The 16,848-nt window shown below is 44.8% G+C and overlaps 1 protein-coding gene across 2 annotated transcripts in view; it reads left to right on the top strand.

Moving 5' to 3' along the window:
* Positions 1-14,102, top strand: part of LOC135904325 (uncharacterized) — a 35,511-nt gene extending 21,409 nt beyond the window's left edge. Inside the window, exon 4 of one of the 2 annotated variants that reach the window (XM_065434946.1) lies at positions 12,435-14,102. In XM_065434946.1, the coding sequence (XP_065291018.1) occupies positions 12,435-14,019 (1,585 nt within the window). In that variant the 3' untranslated portion in view covers positions 14,020-14,102. The remainder of the gene's footprint in view (positions 1-12,434) is intronic. The other variant, XM_065434948.1, reaches the window with a different exon arrangement.
* Positions 14,103-16,848: the final 2,746 nt, after the last annotated feature.

Raw genomic sequence — 16,848 nt, 5'->3', positions numbered from 1 at the left:
GTAGCTTTGGTATAGGTGGTTAGATTCCAACGCTTGGCCTAATAACATGAACTTTATTAATGTTTCAGTGTCCCACGTACGTTGCCAATGGCCATTCAGTTTCTTGTGTAGGAAGGACTTTAAATTTATAGCAAGGACAGCTACGGAAGAATTACATAGTTCTGTAATTACTGATGCGATTGTATGGTCGGCGAGCATACTACCTTAGATGCCTGTGTGGCCAGATCGACAGTGTCTAATGATATGTTGATGAGATGCGTACAAAGCCCAGAGGATTAAGTGAAGTTTCGTAAAAAAGTGTTTTCTTTAGATGCATTGAGGTTTAGGCGGTGCTGAACGAATCTCTAAGTATTATTCCGTTTTGCAGTTTTATTTCCTTGACGTGTATTCCGGCCGTCAACAATGTGTACGCGTTCACCGTAAAGATGCTTGTTTCTGGGTGCAAACACCGGATTACGAGAAGGATTGGCGGACTGCGCCATAACAAACGCCAGCCTGCGACTTTATTGCATCGGTGTAAATATCCGGGCATGACAACTTTGACTCAAGCTCTAGGAAATGCAGTTTGATGTTTATTTCTGGGGCGTTCTGCGTAACTTCTACAAAAGACGTGTCACACTCTATCAACTGCCACAGCCACGGTGATACTGGCTTGGCTAGCGCCATTGGAATGTTTCTAAGCAGTGGGAGCACCATTGCTTCCCCAAGGTTCCTCACATGCAGTGAAAGAAGCTCTCACTTTTGGCCGATTATGGAAAAGTGTGGCACAAGTGATATTGTTTAAGATTTTGTTGCAAGGATGTTCAAGATCAGGGTGCGTTTGCAGGAGATACATGAAAGTGGAGTACGACATTTGTGGATGGAGTGACCACTCATTAGATTCTTAATAAATAGCTTATACCCTGCAAGTTTGGAAGCCTCCTATGGCCAGGCGGATGCGTAAATGATGTGCAAGATGAAGCATTTTCAGGGCACTCCATCTAGCAGACCCATACACTACAGCCTCGTAGTCTAAACGCTATCGTATATGATTTTAGAGATTGCCTATTTTTTGTCACTGTCCCGATTTGTGTGCTACAGAACTTTCAGTATGTTCGTGGCTTTAAGGCAGTTGGCCTTGAGGTGCTTATTGCGGGGGAGGAAGTTTAGTTCTGAATCGAGTATGACGATCAAAAGCTTCTGTTCTTTGTTCGCATGAATATGCTGTTCTTGTATTTCTATACTGGGGTCACGGAGCAGCCCTCTCTTTCATAAAAAAGGACGCAGCAGCTTTTCTTGAACCCATTTTGATCTGCCCATTTCGATAATTTCTTCCGCGCAAGCTGAACATGCCTCTCGCACAATGCAAGGCAACATGATTTAAAACATCTGTATATGTTGTCTACGCAAACAGAATAGCAATGCCTACAGGTACAGAGGAACGGAGCGTGTCCATGTTTACAATGAAAACCGTACAGCTGAGCACGCCTCCCTGAGGAAGACAGTTTCCTGCTAAAGTAGAATATAGAATGTGTTGCCTAATTTTAGGCACAAAGTTTGTTTAAATAAGTAACTCTCTATAAGAGTTAGAATGTCTCCCGAAAACCCGCTCGTGACTGGTCTCTCAAAATTCCATAGAGCCACGTGGTGTCTTAAATTATATCTATGCCTAAACATAGATAAAAAGAACTGTCTATGAACGAAATCATCCCGAAGGTGGTCGGTTCTTGACGGGCCTTCTCAAAATCCGCATGATAATAATCAGTTTATTGGCGCGAGGGCCAGATGTGTCGAAAGAGCGCCAAGCCCATACGAATCGGCTGCCATTGGTATATGGATAATCAACATCGAGGCGTGGATGAAACACGGCCGTATAGAGCACTAGAAATTATTCGTTGAAAAGTGGGTAAATATGTGGGCATTAAAACTAAACAATGATACATCACATGTGCTATGATGAAAGGATATATTGCAACAGGTGATATACTAAAAAACGCCCTACAAGTAACACTATTCCCTCACCAGGGCCCTTAAGCACAAGGGCGTGTATTCATGTGCCATACAGGTTGCTACTATCGCAGCAGCAGCAGTGGCGTAGCCAGAAATTTTGTTCAGGGGGGGGGGGGCTACGCCACTGGCCCCATGTGTGTGTGTGTGTGTGTGTGTGTATATATATATATATATATATATATATATATATATATATATATATATATATATATATATATATATATATATATATATATAAACGAGAAGAAAGGTGGTTAACCGAGGGACCCGATATGTATTAGTCATATAATGAGAGGCCAACCACTTTTCATCCACTTTAATTTCCATTAATTTATCATTAGTTTATTTCATTTATTAAGCACATGCAATTTCCCCTATGTTGTACTTGGTGTCAGTGTTTGTTGGCCTCTCATTATATATATATATATATATATATATATATATATATATATATATATATACACACACACATGGGGCCAGTGGCGTAGCCAGAAATTTTGTTGTTGCATGTAAAAGAAAAAGTTTAATTCTAGTGACTACTGGTTTCAAATTTTTTATTTAGGTGGTCAATTATTTATTAAAAATTGGCCAAATCAAAAATTTTCAGAAAACGAAGCTATCAAGTTTAAAACTCCGTGACTCAACAATGAAAAATGATATCACAATTCTGTGAATTGCATCTAATAGTACTACTACAGCGGACAAAATGGATATGTCGCACATGAATCTCAAAAAAGTTTAGTATTGTGGAAATACGGCTTGTGCAGAACCCTTGTACACAACGTAACCAATTCACGTAAGATACAAATTGACATAGCAAACTTGTCCGCTTTGACTGTTATAATAGATGCCGTTTACAGAACCACAATGTCTGTTATTCATGCATAGCTGTTAGTTTGTAAACGTCGTGCTTCTATATTTTCAAACTTTCGAATTTTTCAAAATATTTTAAACAACATTCAGGCCCTGAATCGAAGTTGTGTTTCCAACAGAACTAGGATTTAACTTTTTCTCTCAAATGCAACGAATTTCAATAAAAGCGATTAGCAGGATTATCTAAGAAAAGGGTTTCTGCGTTTTACAAGTATTTGAATAGGCCGCGTCGGATTGGGCCCGAGCTAAAGCTCCCTCTTAAACAATTTGTCAAGAGATCAAATCCATGAATAACTGCATTGTCATTGCCAAAGATGCTGCAAACGAATTCTTGAACGCTACGCACAGTCAAAACAATAAAATATGTATTTTTTCATAAAAGAATATACTCGTATGTGCCAAAAATATTGCCCGAAATAACTGATATCAATGCTTCCATATTTTTGTCTATTTAAGTAAAGAAAATATCACACGAACTTTAGAACTATATCAGTTGGAAACCAGGAAAGCAGTGCATGCCACTGATATGAAAAATTAAAAGGCAATGAACTGAACAAGTTGAGGACAGATATGTTAATGAAACTTTGTCATTCAAGAACCGTGCTTACATTCTTGTATATATGCAATGGCCAGTGAAAAATCTCAATGACGCTGTAATTTGTTTTAATGTATTACGCAGACGCAGCTGTCACCGGTCGTGTATCGTGAGTAATTGCACCGAAATCAGTCGCAACAGAGGGCACGTATAAAAAGCAGGAATTCTGCAAGATATACGAGGGCAAGTCAAATGAACGTGAGCCAACCACGGGGTACTTCTTTTAAAAGTAGTCTTCATGAGAATTTAGACATTTGTCCCATTGACTAACGAGTCGCGTGATTCCCGTCTTATAAAACTAATTGGGTTGCTGCTTCAAAAAGTCTGTATCTGGTTCCCTTGAGCTGTTTTTTCGGTTGCCCCAAAATGTAGAAGTGGCAAGGTGACAGGTCTGAGCTGTATGGCGGATGCTGCAGCGTTTCCCACTTGAACTTTGCCAGTTTTGTATTAACCACATAAGCGACGTGGGGACAGGCATTGTCGTGGAACAAGATGACCCCATTCGTCAGTTTTCCACGTTGTTCGTTCTTGATTGCGACGCACTGCCGTTCTGGCGTTTCACAATATCGGAAACAATTGATAGCTTCTCAAGATTTAGCAAATTCTATCAGTAATGGACCCTGACGACCGAAAGAAAAGTCAACAACACCTTTCAAGCGGAAATGATGGCCTTTGCGTTCTTTGGGCGTGGTAAATTCGAATGTTTCCACTGTAAGCTTTGCCGTCGTGTTTCAGGCCCGTAGTAGTGGCACCAAGGGTTGTCCCCGATCACAATTGCAAACATGAAGTCGTCATCCTCATTGTGATACCCCATCAGATGAGTCAAGGCAGCGCGAAACTTCTCCGTCTTCTCGCTATGGATCAAAATCTTGGGGATCCATTGGGCACCAAAGAGCCGATAACCGAGAAGCTCATGAATTAAGGCGTGAACCGAACCGTGACTGATGTTTCAGACGGTCTGCCAGTTCATCGATGCTTATCGTCCATTCTTGTTTCATGAGCTCATGAACCTTTGAAATTGTGTAGGGGGGTGATTGCACGATGGGTTTGGCCCGGTCTTGGAATGTCTTTACAACGTCCTTTAAACCGTTTGCTCCAACGATTCACAGTGGTCAATCAAATGCCGTGTTCAACGTAAACGGCAGCCATAAGGCGATTAATTTCTATTTCGGAAACACTTTTAGCTGTCAAAAACTTCGCGACACCGAGCTGTTCAACTTTTGAAGTGTCCATTATGTGACGCATCCATATTCAACACAGTGTATGAGAGCATTAAAGAACATATATCTTCGCACCTGCGTGTCACTTTTGTAAATGAAACATGCCGTTCTCCTACGCGCATGCCTCGCAGATAATGAACCGAACCATTATTGCGCGGTTAGGGTAGGCGCACTTTCATTTGACTCGCCCTCATACATTAGAAATGCAAAGATACAAATGTGAAAATACGCCTTGATAAAGGACAAAAAAGTGTCACTGGAAACATAGTTCACTGCATGTATACACAAAACATCGCAACAAGATATTTAAGTATACGTATGTCTCCTATGAGTCTATGTATGTAAGAAAAAGTAACTGTATGTAATGCGTCAAACAAGGCAAATAAACATGTTGCGCAATCATAGATTCACAGAATCCTAGATTCCGCCCCCATTCCATCCACTCCCCCCGATGTATTGCGCGCGACGGAAGGCGGCGCGCTTGCTCCCCGCTTTTCTCCTTTGCACACACAAGACTGAGCCACCATCGTCGGCTCACCCATTCCACCTCCCCCCCTACGCTTTCACTCGCACATACAGCATGCAGCGCGTGGTCACGATTTTATCACCCTTGGACTTTATACGAAACATGAGGGCGACGGAGACGGCAGGAATGCGCCTGGAATGTCCATATAATTGCTTTCGCAATAATACAATAAACGTATCCGGCAACTGAAGCGTCCCGTCGCCCATTACTTTCCGCAAAAGAAGTATCAAAATCGAACTTTCACCATGCGACAATTCGCTGCGCCGCAACAATGTATTTTTTTTTCTGTGGGGCGGAGGCACCGAAATGGAAAAAAAAATGCATAGGAAAGTATGTTGGCCAGAATCGAATGCCTACATCGGGCACCTAATGGGGCTACAGAATTAATACCGAAGAAAACATGAGACGATTGGCCCACTGAGAACCATACGCATATTGCTCAGTGTCCTACACTGGCGAAACAAGACTTTCCGGAAAGGTTCCGCTCAAGGAACGCGGTGCAATCCTTCGAGTCCCCACAGTGATGGCGGCGAGTGACCATTGTTTTTTTTTCTCGTCTGCTAGCCAGAAAGCTTCCAAAACTCTGTCAGGTAAAAATCCGCTCGGCCAGAGCAAACCGAACGCCCACCGAAGTGCACCACGCGGTGGTCGGGGCCGTACGAGAAAAACATATGCGCTCTGGCTCGCTCTGGCAGCCCGCGGGTAGGGTAGCGAGAACAAAAAAAAAATTGAAGAGGCTCAATGTGTTCTCGGCGAATAAAAGTCAAAGTAGAAAAAATAAATAAGAACGTAGTTACTTTGGCTGGCTTTAGTGTCTTGACATGGTTGTTATGGCATAGGTTAAAAAAGTGTTGATATTTTTGTATGTGACATGACGGCACAAATGAACCACCCCAACACATCGTCTCATTGGACCTCGCTGCGTGCTTTGTCAACTCGTCTGCTAGTGTGTTGATTTGGCTTGTCTCGTTGTATGTACCGATGTAGGACTTTGGAAAAGTCAATGGATCTTTGGCGTCAAATGTTTATAACAACATTAAACCCACAAAGTTCCGCAATTGAAAATTTAAAGCACAACTTTGGAAATGTCAATGCACGTTTCACATCAAGAGCTTATGAGCTTTATACCCATAAAGTTCCACAATTGATATCCATGCGCTCCATAGATTCCGTGGCCTCAGTGAGATGCCGCGGCGAGCCCGCTCACCATCAAAGCGCCTTTGAAACAATGTGCTCGAATGGGACTGCTTGGCGTTATGTGACTGCCGGTGTATGGGCGTTGCCACGAAATCCAGCCCGAGTTCGCCATCTTCGCGGTTAAATGTCTTTTCGAGCGTCAAAAAACATTCTAGACAAAATCCAGAGTGATTTCCGGCGCCGGGGGTCGCTTTGGTCGGCGGTGCATGGACAGCACGAAAAAATTTCGGGGGGGGGGGGCTGAAGCCCCATAAGCCCCCCCCCCCCCTGGCTACGCCCCTGAGCAGCAGCCTCCGGTGGAAGTATGTGTAACAAATCTCGTCGGTTTGTAGCGTACACTGAATCTAATTGGCGCAGATCAAGCAGTTTGATTCATGGTACTGTAGAAGGCGACAATTTATCATTATATCAAACAGCTTGCCGCGGCATATTGTTAGCCCTACCGGGCGATAGCTTGTTACCGAGCTATCGAGATAGGATTAAGAAGTGCGAGTGGTGTGATTTCTGTGGACGTGTTTAACCATGTCGTACATAACTCTGTCCGAATCCGGAGCACTGTTATGACACCCCTTTAAAGAAACTTTCAGCTGAGCAACGCTAAAACGCCGAGGGAAGGCTCCTTTGACCTACATTTACAGTCGATTGCCTTCCTCGCTTGCCTTCGCATACCGCTTCCCTGCATTTTGACGTCCTGGAATTCGTTGAGACGTCCTGCATTTGGGCTTTGGCGGAGTACGCCCGATGCTTTATTTTGTTTCTTTCGCGCCCTGTATCTTTGATCATTCCACCAAGGGACTCGTCCTTTGCCCGAGTTACCGTTTGTTTGTGGGAAAAGCGGTAAAACAAGCTACTGCATCGTCTATACTAAATTCGCTGATAAGATCTCGGATTCTTTAAAATTATCCCAGTTAGCGGAGGCTAGTTTACACCGAAGTATATGTGAACGGCATTCATGTTGCTGTTGTCGGTTCAGTGCAATCGGGGAGTGGTCACTCCCAAATGGATTTTCCATTATAGTTGAAGAAATGTAATCACGGAAGATTGAAGGGCTAAATTTATAGAAGAATAGGAATTATGTGCAAGATTGTAGTAGGTGTCTCTTTATTAGATAGGCGTGTACCATAGCCCACGAGAAAGTTTTCGATCAGCCGAACTCCCTAGTCACACCGAAAGTCCCCACCCAGGTTGCTGCGAGCAATACACTTCCCAAAGGTAAGATAAGCGTAAGCGATGAAACCAAAGAATTCCGTTTTGGTCAGATGATATTTCGGATGCATGCAAAATGATCAGACGGCCACCAATGTATTGAGCAGAACTGCTCGCACTGCAACTGCATTGAGGGACGTGTGAAGGGTGAAGTAATGAATGTTTTCGACAACTGTGGCCACATGCCGGACTAGGCCTTACCATCATCTCGGCCTATGCGAAAAATGGCGTATTGCCGGAGAAAGCTTGTCTGTGCACATTTTAAATCAATATTGTGAACAGGAACACCCTTAGAATATATTTATGCAAGGGTTCCTTGATATCGCTGAGGTTATGCAGAAGTCGCCTGTCATCCCGTTGCAGTACATGCGTCTACGTAATCATAAAGGTGCACCTATTGTTTGTGTAAGAGAGAAAAAAGTGATTTAAATGCGAGGTTTCCTTTTTTGCCGTGGTGCTCAGACTCGCGCTTTTCTTTAGCTCTGGCTACGTTGTCTGACTAGGAGTAATGTCCATTGCTCTTACGAGTCTCTGGGCGTCCGGTGTTGGGAGTGGTGCGTTCGCCGTGAAGGCCTCGCCTCAATAGACGAAACCTTTGAGCCAGCCTACCTGTAAGTCGGTGGACTGTCCTTTAGGGATGAAGAAGCAGCGCAAGCTGTCATCACAGCCGCCGCCACGCTCATTGTGGGCCGGGCAGATTCCAAAATCTGCTGCGCCGTTGGTCCCTTACGCGCCGCATTGACGTACCCCGTGTATGAGGTACTGAAACAGGTCCCGCCATTATTTAAGGGGGATGGTCTCTTTCAGTTTAAGTGTAATAACATCTTCTTTCTTTTTTGCACGAAGCGCATGATCGGAATATGCTGCACGAATACCGTCACTGTTCGCACCGTGGAGCGTGCCAGTGAAGTTTTTGTAAGCGTATTCTTGTGCACCACTTTTTCCGCATACCAGCCAGCTTTAGCAACTTTGAGACCCATGGCCAAATCTTTCGCATCTGAAACGTCGAGTCGGATTCGAGATATATGGTCGTATTCTTGTCTTGGCATACCCTGTTTCAAAGAATTGTGGCAGTACACTGGTCCCAAATGTTAGAATCGCATACTTTGTCGGAATATCTCTGCCATCGCTCTTGATAGTTATCATCCACACCTTGGACGGCATTTTGGCCCTACCATCCCTCTAGTAGCTTAAGAAATCGGGCTTAAGAAATCATAACGTGAAATGACATCTATTGCTGTAGTCATTGACTGATGAGGCTTCACCGTTAGAATTAAAAATTAAATTATGGGGTTTTACATGCCAAACCAATGTCTGATTATCAGGCACGCGGCAGTGGAGGGATCAGGAAGTTTCGACTACATGGGGTTCTTTACCGTGTCCTTGTTGCTCAGTGGTTATGGTCTTGAACTGCCGAGCACGAGGTCGTGGGATCGAATCTCGGCCACGCCGGCCCCATGTCGATAGGGGCCAAATGCGAAAACACCAGTGTACTTAGATTTAGGTGCACGTTAAAGTTGTCACCGTGATATGAACGCCGCAAATGTTACGAGATTCGATATCCTTTCACGTTAAAGCTTGTAGTGAACTTCGAGCGAGAGGTCTCCGCTAGCCACCATTTTAGTCACTTTGTAGCCTGGGCCAACTGTCTGTGAGACTTTTAGCCACAAGTTCTGAAATGTTTCTCATAGTCTTTTAGAGGATTTCGCTACGTATGACGTGATAACGGGAAGATTTCGCACTGATAAAAAGAAGTTGAGTTTCAAGGTGTATCTCCGTTTGGAAAAGAAATTATCAGGTAGTTTGGGGGAGGAAGATGACGCCGTGAACCATCATTTAATTTCAGCGAGGTACTAGCCGCCCGGCATTAAACCCAAGAAAGAGACGGGACAGGAGTTCCCGCCCTGCAAGTCCTGCCAATGCCAGCTGTACAGCGTTGCAATAACCTAATACGACATAACCAAGGCAACTTAGCCACACAAGGTTAACCCTTGCAGCATAAAGTTTGAAGACTAGAGAAGACAGGGCAGGTGTGAAAAAAAGAGAAAATAAAAAGAGCGTGTAGAGGACAGGAAAAGGTGAAAGCCGACTTCCCTCAGGAGAGTCAGGCCGGGGAGGCCGTGTACGTGAAGCTGAAGCCACAGAGATGTGTTCCCTCCGCCGGAGGGCCTTAAAGGTCTCAACATCCCGCCTCAGCTAAACATCCAGTACACTCTTTTCCGCAGACATGGCTAAGCTACGCACGGCTATAATCGGGAAGGTCCCACCCCCATGTGCTCAGGGCTGTGGTAGCGCAGCGCACTGAACGCCTGGTGGTGCAGACGCACCCTTACATGGTTGAGCCTGTGTAATGCGGGGAAGAGCAAACATGGGGGCAACGCGTCTTACGTCACATCGCATAATAAAAACTCGCCTGCAGCTGCTGCGAGCAACATCAGTAGAATCTGAAATCTCGGCATGGATGATGCTACAATCCTGGAGTCTTTGTGGAAAATTTGTCGCCAATTTTGTCAGTATGACTAGGAGTTGCCGGAGTTAGATCACCTTCGGCGCTAACTTCTCCTTTTTAAAAGCGAGAAAGACGCCATCACACATTTGTGTCATGACTCGCTACAACTCCTCTTTGAAGACAGTTTGACATTCCATGCGTTTCCCTGCCGTTCTTGCAAGGTCCGAAAAAATGTCGATTACATTTCTTGGGAACACACAATTTCGTGAGAGAAGCGTGACATATGGTAGAAGTCACAGCACGAAAGCCTATCCCATTTGAATCTCACGTCAACGTGCCTATTGACTAGTAGGTCAGCGGGTGCCAGTAATATTTTTACAGCGTTTGATCATCTGTGCCATAGAGTAGTTGACCCTCAGCCACAGAGAATTTTCATCGTCCCGAATTCTGTGTTTCTAATATAATGAGGCAGAGTCATTACTCAAATTACGTATCTATCACTGCTTCTTTGAATTTCATAGCTTTTTAAAGTCCTTTATCAACACATGCAATACCGCACACTTTGATGTTTCTCGCATGATTGTCGCCGGTACTACAAAGGAAAAAATGTGCTTTCTGGCCAACTTTTCTTCTCAATTGTAAGTTTGTTACGATGTTGTTCAGGCTTTACGAAAAAAAAAAAATCTGCAGACACGCTGACGACTCCTTACGTGTGTGAATGCGAAAGCATTGTATTGTTGAAATATTTTCGGTTTGGCTTTCCGTGGTAGAACTTATTCAGCATTTTTTGGTCATGAAGTAGAGTGCATTGAGGTTCGTGACTCATTTTATACACTCATGACGTTGCGTCACCTCCTCCCCATTGGCTGCACCATCACGTTCCCAATGACTCACGTACTAGGCGCACGTTTAGTCAGAACCGTGGAGCCGCCGTGTTCTAACTCTACGCTGTCGGGCACTTTTTTGGTACCACCGCTTCTTCACGCCGCCGTCCTCGACACCGCATTTTCGCGTAAGGGGGCATGGAATGCTTTCGCGTTAAAATTTGTTTCTATGGCAATAAGACTATCGGGAGTAATTCTCGAAACTTAATTATTAATTGCAAAATCTAATACACTAATTGTAAGCTACTAGACAACATAGTATGAAATGTGGCGTTTGCTTGTTACAGTAAATACGAGATTATGATCAATATTGGTAGGATAAATTTTATAGAAGTCAACTGAGTGTGCCTGTAACTGTCCTCCTTAAAGATATCTCTTTCTTTTACACTCCTCAATGACAATCTTGGTAGTGCTTTTTGCTGCCATTGCGTTTTCGCTGCCTTCTAAATAGCATGATTGTCACTCATTGCAAATCAGGAACAAGAGTTCCTGCTCTTCACATAAATGTAGGAAAACGAAGAATCAGGTAACTGAAGTACCTGTGCATGGAATTGCCACATTAAGGCAACTAACGTTGTTAGGAGAACAAGCTAGAAATTTAAAGAAATTTCTCAAGAGCAGGAAGTTAGAACGCTAAACCACATATATACGGGATGTTAGTTTTTATGAATTCCTGAATTTTTAAAAGTCGCCCGTTGTTGAAATTTCTACTCCGTGAGAGCGGCGGAAATTCCTTGAAGGAAAAATTAAAACACTGTTTAAATTCAGTTTGCGATTTATAGCAGGTGTACTTGCGATGCGTATCCAGATGGAATGAATTCTGGAGATATGCGCCAATAACTCCCAATAAATATGCACTGTTGTTCCACTAATATTCAACAAAAGGCTGTCTTATCCATTGAAGCACAAAAGTAACTGAAACCCCTATCTATTTCATCGCACACTTCGGGAAATAATATATAAAAACTGGTGCAATCCTGGAAGTCCATTTCAAGTGCATAGGCCTTACAAACCTACCAGCTACAATCCGTAAATATCAATATCACTACAAAGTAATTCATTAGTTTAATTGGTGCAATTTTGTTAATTCAATAAATATGTGCTTTCATTTCCCCTGATCGGAATGTCCTCTTCGAATAACCCAGCACACGTAGAATAATTATGCTATCTGCGTCAGGCGATTTTCGAAATTCCGGAACACTTAAAAATGACCAACCCCTGTAGTGCATCTAGCAGTGTATTTTTGAATGAAGGTTTCAAATAGTAGCTCAAATTACTGAAATATTCTTGTTAAAAAAATATGAATTGGAAGGCTGCAGTCGTTATTTAGTTCTATAATTCTGATAAATTTCGGTGCGGAGAGCTAAGAACATCGTTTGCTGATACGGATACGCGCATTATTCTTTCTTAGTAACTTTACACTCGTCGATGCATCAACGATATGCTGTGTACACGAAGAAGTAATGGCCACATCTGACATCTTTTATCCAAACAGATCTGCTGAGGAGCTGCGCGGATTTCTGAGAGATCGTCATGTCAACTGGCCTGATGACCCTAGACTCGACGTCGAGCCCTTGGACCTTTTTCTTGAATTGGCTGTTAAATGGGAGCTTCCACTGTGGCTACATGTTCGGCTCATGCGCTACCAAGAGAAAAACCCGCGGAAGGTTTCGATGGACCCGGTAGTTAGGCTGCCACCATTTTTTAAATTCCGAGACGCCGATCTGTTTGGTAAAGAATGGTTTCACTACTTCAATTTTCTCTCCTCGGAGCCATCGAACACTACGATGCCTGATAAAGTGAATCTACAACAGCGAATGAAGAAAACATACCAAATACAGGCGAAAATAATCGAAACGCTTTTCGAGTCCCGTACCTCCAGCTCGATAACGAGCATTGGCGGTATATCGCAGATATTTACGTTTGGCCAAATTGCGAAGAAGACGGTAGCTTTCACAGTCGTTAGGCTTGAGGCTATTCTAAACAAACATTTTCAAATGATCTACCCTCTGGTGGAGACAGACTTACTTGTGACAAGCGACGTGGCCTACTTGGACAGGTCTTTCGACATCTTCAAAAGTTTCAATAAGAAAGATCTTCTTGACGCGCTGGGGTGGTGGCTGGTGATGTCATCCGCCGTTAATACTCCGGACGGTCGGAATTTGGACACTTATGAAGGACTCGAGTGCGCAGTTCAAGTTGAAGACGTTTACAAATTGCTTCTAGCTGCTGAATGGGCTACGAAACTTCTTTCCCGCAGTACGCGGAAAACGGTCCAGCAGCTTGTGTTCAGAATTGCAAAGAGCACATTTGATGCATCTCAACGAGCTGCGGCCACAACAGCTAATCGTAGCGTTTTGATGACAAAACTCCATCCGAATTTGCTTGGAAAATTTGCCCTCAAGCTTGCACCAGCTCCCAGGTACACCATGGAGCACCAGCTCGAAGACCTCTACTGGCGGTTCCCAGAAGGAGGCGAAGGGTCGTACATTCATCAGTGGTTATATGCGAGACGCAATGCGTCAGGACTTATCATCAAGAACGTCTACGACGAGCTGTCTCGCCTACCACATTTCTACTACGACCACCCAATCAATTACGACCTACCGCACAACGCCATAGTGATGCCTGCGACAGCGTTCATGGAGCCACTGTATTTTGCGGATGGCACGGATGCAATGCTGTACGGGTCGCTGGGGTCAACGCTGGCAAGGAAAGTGCTCAGTGTGGTCGCGTGTAGTACAGGAAAGCGTGGAGATGGGTGTGGTTACCCAGCCTTGTTCAATCTGGCGGCTACCTCTCGCTACGATTGTGACGAGGACACCGCGAGCGTCGCGACATCCGAACTATTTGCGCTGCAAGTTGCTTACAACGGCTACGTGAATGCGTCGAAAGAGCCGTTCCGCATGAGGCTGAAGAACCTTCCGGACCATTCGGCAGTGCAGGTTTTCTTCATGGTGTGGTGCTACACAAGGTGCTTCGATGCCGGCTTTCGTGCCGAAGCTACTTTCTGTGACGATGCTGTTGCTGATATGCCAGTATTTCGCGAAGCGTTTGGCTGCGCAAGTATGCGAAGCTAGTGGACTGGAAAATGTTGATTATATTACATTTTTGTTCGACATTTAGCAGAAGAAATAACGAGCATGTCAATTGTTACAGTTGAGTCCTTCGTGCTACGCTTGGTGTTAAAATGAGGGAGCGACTGCGCCGAACCGCGAAGTCAGCCTCTGGTATTGCTTTAAAAAAAAAATAACCGCTGAAGCCGTCCGTACAGATGGCTAACCAGCGAAGCTGAAACATGCGGCGCCGGTGTTTATCAGTGGGTTAATGCCGACGGTTCATTAAATCACGGCTTGGTAGGCTGCCGCATCCTCGGTACACAGTTGCGGCTTGCGCTCGGCTGCACGAGCCTGTTCTTGTGTCCGGGCTGCAGCGTCGGCACGACGTAGACGAGCTCGTTCCCGGTTTTGCTCGCGCCGTTGCTGATCAAAATCTGCCTGCTCGTTACTAGTACGCATGACGCATGGTATACCCATTTCGAAGACGCCCATCTCCATCACCTTTCACGTACACTTTCCATGGTCAAGATTTAAAAAGAGTAACCGAATTTAAATACCTTGGTCTTCATTTCTCCCATGACATGTCATGGTCGAAACACATTGACATCACATGTAACAAAGCTTTTAGACGTCTCGGTTACCTCCATCGTTCACTGCGTAAGGCTCCAAAGGATACCAAACTGATGACGTATAAAACACTTATCCGACCTATTCTTGATTATGGCTGCATCATATGGAATCCTCATAAGAAATCCGATATTAAAAAGATAGAATCAGTCCAAAAGAAATCTGTGCGCTTCATTTTTCGCAACTATAGCCGAGATTTTTCCCCTTCTTCGCATTATACAGCTACAGGTCTTACAGTTCTTTCATCTCGCCGCCGCTTAGAATGCATGAAATTTTTACACACGCTTATTCATTCTGAGCGCCTTGATACACTAAATAATTATTTGAACTTTAGTCCACCTTCTATCACTAGGAGTTCTCATAATCTCAACCTTGTCCCTTTCTTTTGCCGAACGGAGATGTTCAAGCACAGCTTCTTTCCACTGGCCATTGAACTCTGGAATGCACTGCCTGGAAGCATCCGCTCTTTACCTATGCAAGAATTTTTGAAAGCAATTACATATACTTGATATTCATATTTATTTTTGGGCCTGTATCTCGTTTTCTTGCTTTCCTTTTTTTTCTACCCACTCCTGCAATAGCCTCACCGAGGCTGCAGTATATATAAATAAAAAACTCCTGCGCGCGCGCTCGGCTGCGACGGAGAACAGCGACGTGATTACTGACGCAAACAAACAGGCGCCTCTCTTTTTCTTATATTTTGCGCATGCGCATTGGGTTGCGCCCCAGGAGTCTTCGGCGTACAGGCGACAGACGGATGGAAGGAGAAATCGGCCAGCCATATAAAGCTCCACTGTAAAATCTAAGTGTATGATGGGGACAATCAAACTGGGGTCTCTTAGCGCACTAGCAGGATATGTTAGAAGCACCATATTTATTTAGTTAGTTATTTTGTTAAGGTGGTTATTCTATCGGACTAGGAGTAGCGCAGCGGCGACAGTCTAGGTAGAGCATTGACTCGGTGCGCGAGGGACATTCACGAGCGAGAGTGCTGAAGATTACGAGCCGCTATGCCCTTGCAGTCCTTCTTTACAATTTATTTATGTAGAGTACGTTGCGGTTTTTGCATAACAGAAAAAGTTAGCTTCAAATGAAAAGGTAACAAAATAATGAGCCATTACACTCAGTAAAGGTGCATGACTAGCGAAGCTGTTTAGCGTACGGCACTGAGGCAACATAGAATTCTGAACAAAGGTACGAACAAATTTATTGTCCTGATCGGTGGTCATCGTGACGATAGGTATGCACGCACATTCTAGTATCACCTATGTTATTAAATGCGTCCGTCACATGAGACAACGAATGGCTCATATAACCCTGAAGAAATCTTTCGTACCACCGTGAATACAAAACATTTTAACGCGGCCTCCCTATTACGGCGACAGAAGAGAGGATAGAGAAAGAAACGTTTATTATTCGAAATCCGAGCGAGCGAGGCCCGAGGTGACCCGAGCGAGGCCCGGTATCACCCTAAGGGGAGTAGGCTCCTTAGTCTAGGAGCCCTCTGGCTTCGGCTGCCGTCTTGGCCCTGGCGACGAGTTGTCGTTGGTCTTCCACGTCCCCGAGGGCGAGCTTGTCCTCCCACGCTTCGATTAGGTGGTTTGCTTCTTGGGCTCGTTTTGCGTCAGTTTCCGATTACATTTCGCTGCCTTCCTGCCACGAGCATTCCAGGAGCAAGTGCGCCAGAGTGTCGGGTACGTTGTAGAGTGGGCAGAGGTAGCCGTGGAGCGTCGGCTAGAGGCGATGCATTATCTTTCCGTGAGTGTACGTGTTACTTTGCAGGCGTCAAAGCATCGTGCTTTGTTCTCTGCCTAGTTTAGGGTATGGTGGAGGGTACACTCGACGCTCGAGCCTGTAGTTTTGTAATATGGCTTAATAGCTGGTGGGTACGGTCTCCGCCTCTTTTATCGCGGGTCGTTTAGCACGTGGGGAGAGGGGATCCCGGCTGACGTGCTCGCGGGCAGCGGCGTTGGCCGCTTCGTTCCCCTCTAATCCCTCATGTCCGGGTACCCAGGTTGCGCAGATGTACGGGAATGGAGTGCTTCGTCTTTTTAGTATCTTGAGTGCATTGGCCGAGATGCGGCCCCTCAAGAAGTTTCTACAGGCGCCCTGAGGGTCGGCGAATATAACCGCTGCGTCTGTGCATGTGGTGGTGGCGAGAGCGATTGCCGCTTCTTCAGCCGTTTCCGGGTTGCGTGCCTTGACGGTTGCCGATGCTAAGTC

Source organism: Dermacentor albipictus, chromosome 2 (assembly GCF_038994185.2).
Source record: "Dermacentor albipictus isolate Rhodes 1998 colony chromosome 2, USDA_Dalb.pri_finalv2, whole genome shotgun sequence".
NCBI classification, from domain to species: domain Eukaryota; kingdom Metazoa; phylum Arthropoda; class Arachnida; order Ixodida; family Ixodidae; genus Dermacentor; species Dermacentor albipictus.
The sequence above is the reverse complement of the archived record's forward strand: the minus strand, read 5'-3'. Positions and strand labels throughout refer to the sequence as shown.